This window comes from Hipposideros armiger, unplaced genomic scaffold (genome assembly GCF_001890085.2).
Source record: "Hipposideros armiger isolate ML-2016 unplaced genomic scaffold, ASM189008v1 scaffold_94, whole genome shotgun sequence".
NCBI lineage: Eukaryota > Metazoa > Chordata > Mammalia > Chiroptera > Hipposideridae > Hipposideros > Hipposideros armiger.
Genome location: NW_017731444.1, coordinates 1,444,679 through 1,450,402, shown reverse-complemented (window position 1 = coordinate 1,450,402; position 5,724 = coordinate 1,444,679). Strand labels below are relative to the sequence as shown.

At 40.3% G+C, this 5,724-nt stretch overlaps 1 protein-coding gene across 1 annotated transcript in view; it reads right to left on the bottom strand.

Moving 5' to 3' along the window:
• Positions 1–258: 258 nt before the first annotated feature.
• The window catches only part of LOC109384396 (signal-regulatory protein beta-1-like), a 17,973-nt gene continuing 12,507 nt past the window's right edge, over positions 259–5,724 (bottom strand). Inside the window, exons 4-5 of the mRNA XM_019645707.1 lie at positions 1,666–1,775; positions 259–1,066 (exon numbers count right to left, since the gene is read on the bottom strand). Of these exons, the coding sequence (XP_019501252.1) occupies positions 1,669–1,775 (107 nt within the window). The 3' untranslated portion in view covers positions 259–1,066; positions 1,666–1,668. The remainder of the gene's footprint in view (positions 1,067–1,665; positions 1,776–5,724) is intronic.

The following is a 5,724-nucleotide window of genomic DNA, read 5'->3' as shown; positions in this document are numbered from 1 at the left end:
ACACACACACACACACACACACACACACACACACCAGGAAAATGTAGCTGGATCAAAGGCATAAGTGGAAAAAGCAAAACCTTTTCAAAAATTGAATGCTTCCTTTTTGTGTGTGTAAGAAAACCTCCCACGTGATACCCGCACTACTGTTTCGTGGATCACATTAGAGAACCAGGGGGGGGCCTCTGTGCCAAGGAAACAAAGATAACAATGCTTCTTACAATGTTGTACTTAGCAAAACATTAAATAAAGCTTCACTATCCATCAAGAAAAGAATCGGTAAGTTGTAACATATCTTACAATAGAAAACTAGAGCGCAGTGGGAAATTAATAAAATGGAGCTACATATAGCACATGAATATATCACAAAAACCGTTGCGCATAAAAAAATGAAGTTCCAGAATGCTGCATAGAGTATAATAGCATTTATATAAAAATTAAAACATGCAAAATAATATTAAATATTGCTTAAGGATTTACACATATGTTGTAAAAGTATAAAATCATGCTAGAGAATGATAACACCACATTCAGGATAGTGTTTTCAAAAGGAACAGAGAACACAAGGCAAAAATGTTAATATTTTGCAAAGATAGATTGGTAGTTCCGTGGACTTTTTTAATATTATTCATTAAATATTTCAGAATAGAAAAATCCTTACTTAGTGATTTCAAATATATGTGTTAAAATGCAATCATACTTGCAAAAGCTCTGGATAGGTAAAATCTGCTTTGAATATTAAGGGTTGTTCATGACCAGGGAAGGATCGAAACCAGTTGTCTTATCTTCTTGATTCTCTTTTGGGTGGAGGCAGGGCCAGTTTGAAGCTCAATGCACAGGGTCCAGACATGCCCGAGTCCCATGACCAAAGTCCATCCTTGACTCAGCTTTACCACCAGAGAGAAGGACCATCAGGAGGGTGTGTGGAGGGAGCATGTCCATGGTGGAGGTGGGTCCGTCAGAGTGGAGGGCAGAGGTCTTGAGTAACCTGTAGGTCTTTGCAGCTTCTCTCTACTTGAGCCGCTTGGAGAGGGCAGAAGGCAATGTATTACAGGGCAGGCATGAGCTATAGGGAAAAATAATTCATTCACCAATTCATTCATTCATTCATTCATTCATTCCACAAATAGTTGTTGAGCACCTACTAAATGGCAGACACTCTGCTTGGCCTGGGTTTATGATGCAGATCAGAAACGAAGCCCCACCTCGCTTCACCTAACACCTCTTTCTGAGTTTTGTACTCCCTTTCATAGCCACGTAAATCTTTGCCACTAGACCTCACCTCCACTTCAGATAGGATCTATTAGCTGATTTTGCCAATATTTTTATTTATTCCAAAGATATATCATATAAATACTGAAATACATAATAGTTTATGGGGGACTCTTTGGAGTTTAAATCTCAAAGGTTTGACCTTCATTCCACCTCCACACCTTGGATTCCCACCTCCAGGGTCCCAAGGAACTTAATTTGAAAACCTTCAAACTCCCAGGCATTACAAAATGCGTGCATTTTGGAAGCTCTTAGAATTCCAAAAGGCATTTGGAGGAAATAAGTGTTCACAACCTTTTCTAGAGGCTGGATTACCCCCTGTACATACCATGTGACACTGTGGGCGTGCCATGGACCTCCCTTCCTGAAAACCAAGGCCTGCCCCCAACTCACCTGTTACAGGTTCCACCGCCTGTGGATGTAGGTGACTGTGAAACTCATCAACAGCATCACCTTGAAGCCCAAAAGGAACACCACAAAGACAAGGGCAGGCATCTCTGGCCCTAAATACCAATGGGCAGAAGAAGACATCAACTGGTACTCTGTGAGTTTTTTTGTTTTTTAGCTGAGCCATCCTGCCACCTGTTGTCAGCTTAGCGGCAGCTCAGCTTGGGTCGGGAATTGAACCGGCGACCCTGTTGCTCAGAGCTCGCATTCTTGAGCGAGCTCTTAACCAACTGAGCCACTCGGCTGGTCCGGTACTCAGTGAGTTTAAATACCTCCTCTGATGTCATGTTGTCAGGAAGGTTCAGAACCATTAATTGCATCCAAATCTATCTGATTTCAAGCCTATGCTCTTTTCACTACACTCAGCTCTCTCTTGGAAATAAGTGATGATCTTGGCCTTTTAGCCTCCCCTTGAATTTGACTCAACAAATATTGATTTGGAACATCTGTCACACACCAGCCAATGTACCAGGCTCTAGAGGTACAACCCTGGACAACCAGCTCAGTGTCCTCAAGGCCCACTGGTCATTTCACTTAATCTTTAATACAATTTTAGGAGGCTGGTATCATTAACACCATTTTATAGATGAATAAACTGAGGCTCTGAGAGGATAATTGACTCAGCTGCCTGAATTTATAACGCTTTAATTACTGTAAACTAAATTTTTAAATAANTCTGCACAAGGTGAGTTTTAAGAAATGAAAAGGTATTACTCATTATACTTCCTGGAGCCTTGAGTCTTTAACTGACATTAGATGATATAGGTACTGATATAGATATAGATATGAGTGTGGAAATGGATATAACTACAGATATAGATCATGCATGCAGCAGTCCCTGTATCTTTTATCCCCTTCTTTCCTCCATACCCCTATCCAGCATGAAAGAGGGATTCCAAGATAGTAATGCACAAAATTCTACTCATTTTACCAAGAGAGAAGCTTGCTTAAGAGTCTGAGGGAGGGTAGAGGTAAATTTACACAAGTAAGAAGGAGAGAGGGTGGCTGAGAAAAAGGGAGAACTAAACATATGTTCTTGTGAATTTCATATGGACTGAAAAATAATTTGAGGAGAATAGGAATGCCTTTTGAAATAGCCTCTGTGTGTGTGTGTGTGTGTGTGTGTGCTCTTCCTCACACTCACTATACTCATATGTACACACACATAAATACATGCATTGACAAATATCTAGAAAGCTATATCCTAGGAAGCTTGTATGCAGGTTGTTTTAAGAATTAAATCAAATTATAACACATATTAAGTGATCAGTAAAAACAATGATATATAGGAACCATCCAATGAATCATTAATAAAAAGTGAACATGTACACACAACACAATTTGAACTCTGGTGTCTGTGAGTGGCCTGGTGGGTGGTGACAATTCTTTTATTTGTTTATCTGTGTTTTCTGATTTCTACATTCAGTCTCCACTGAGCAGTCAAGTAGTATAACATAGGCAAAAGATGAACTTTGGAGCTGGTCAGCCTGGGCTTGAATTCTGGCTGAACCACTGCCTTACATAGGTGACATTGGACAATTACTCTCTCTACCTCAGTTTCCCCATGTAAATCAGGGATAAGAGACATAAGTATCACACATGGATGTTGTGGGGATTAGATGAGTCGGTCCACACAAACTTGTCGCTGTTGTGGTTTGAAGCATCATCTGTTTTGATACGTCTGGTAACCAGGTGAAGGTCATGGAGACAATGTTCACATCCCTGATTTCATGCTGTCAGATAATGCCTAGTCCTTGGCCTTCTGTGATGTTCTGTGGCCGCACCAAATGACACACCCCTGTCAGGGGGAGGGAATTCTAAGCCAAGGAGTGCTCACCTGTGAGTCCCAGCAGTAGAGTCAGCAGCAGGCAAGGAGGAGGGCGGGACCAGGAGGCAGGGATGGTCATCCTGGAGGCCTGAGCAGGCAGTTCTGTCCACATGTGGGCTGGAGAAACTGGACTCTCTGCTCTGTGAGAGGAGTGAAGCCCTGCCTCCTGTGATATAAGAGGAAGGACCGAGGATGGGCTGAAATGGCTGTGAGACAGTCGCCTGCTTTGAATTCTAGACAGTTCCTGCTTCTAGGTTGTGAAATGGAACCAGGCAATGGAGGCAGCTATGCTATGAGGAGTTACTCATCTTAATGGTTTCAGAGAGACTTGGACAGGCCCACAGGAAATAGTATTTCCTCCCCACCAGGGGCCTCTATTGGGTCCTTCATCCTATCTGAGGTCTTCATGGTAACGCCCCATTTGGGAGCCCAGGCCAAAAAGGAGCCGTGGTTGAGGGCTGTGTCTCAAACTCCCAAGCCCAGGACCCTAAGATGATGCCAGCTTATGGCCTCATCTATACCAGTGTCACTAAGAGCTACTCAGCTGGAGGAAGGAAGAGTGTTCACCCGGGCTCACTGTTGGAGGGAACCAGGTCTCTCCTGAAATGACTCCTTATTCTATCCCTTTATTGAGAGATCTGGTAAAACTTAGGCCAAATAAAAGGGCAATGTGTGCCTCAGAATTTGTCGGTACCTGCATCCAACACAAAGAATTATATCCTGGTTTTTTTCAGGAGAGGAATTGAGTTATATGACCCAGCAATTACATTCTCAGGCATTTATCTCAGAGAAATAAAATTTATGTCCACACAAGAACCTGTGCATGAATATATAGCAGTGCTGTTTGTAATAGCAGAAACCAGGCTCAACCCTAATATCCAATAAGGGAATGGTTAAACAAACTCTGGGGCATCTATATAAGAAAATACTCACAACAAAAAGGAATGAATTATTTACACATGCAACAACTTGTAGGTTTCTCGAAGGCATTATGTTGAGTGAACAAAAACAATCTCAATGTGTCACACGCTGCATTATTCCACATATATTATTATACATTGCCAAAATTATTAGGTTGTCGGAAAAGTCATGATGTATTTTTTCTATTTTTCATTGCAAAAATACATCATGACTTTTCTGACAACCCAATATATAAAAGAGAGCAGATTGGCTTCTGCAAGGGGTTCAGTATGGTGGGGATGGGGTCACTGTAAAGGGCAAGCACAGGTTATGGAAATGTTCTGCTTCCTGGTCATGGTGCTGGTGACACAAACATACACGTGAGACATCACCATGAGAAATATGGGAATGTTACAAGATTCAGCTTTAAATACCATTATATTTAGTCATATATATATATATATATATATATATAGTCATTATAATGTAGACACTGACTGTTCAGTTATCCAAAAGCATAATTGAACAATATCAGGGATGAGGAATAGAAAGTGTGCGTGTGTGGCATGAGGTCTGGAGCAGCAGAACATTATATCCCCATCTTCCATTGCGGGAAGCCAATGATAAGCCCAAGAGTGAGAAACCAAGAATGCAACAGAGGCATGCTATATGAGACATAGCAGTAAAATCTAAAATAATCCATTAAAATAATTGAAAATGGCTGCCCTTGGAGGTGGAAAACAGTGTACAGTTAGGGAGAGTCCAGTTTTCATAAGTAGAACTTGTAGAACTATTTGACCTTTAACTGTGTGCTTATGTTACTTTGATAAAGGTGGAAAATAATTTTAGATATTAAGTGTTATAAGCATTAAAAAATAGAAAGAATGTCCATACTATTAGCACTAGTAAGAATGGTATAAGCTTGCTGGATATAAGCTTGATTGCAGTCAATTGTCATCCCAAACAGTAAAAAAAACAACAACAAAAAAAACCCCACTGGAAACAGTAATTATACTTTAGAAGATTCCATAAACTAGAAATTGTTAAAGATAGTTCTAACTAGAAATGTATAAGAAAATCATGGGGAAAAAACATGTAAAATTGTGAATTGAAGCCATAAAAGAAAACCTAAATAAATAGAGGTATATTATGTCTGTGAATGGGAAAACTCAATACTAAAAACATATCCATTTGCCTGAATTAATATACAAATTCAGTGCAATCAAAACTTAACAAAGTAATTCTAAAATGCATTTGGGCCAAGAATAGTACAATTT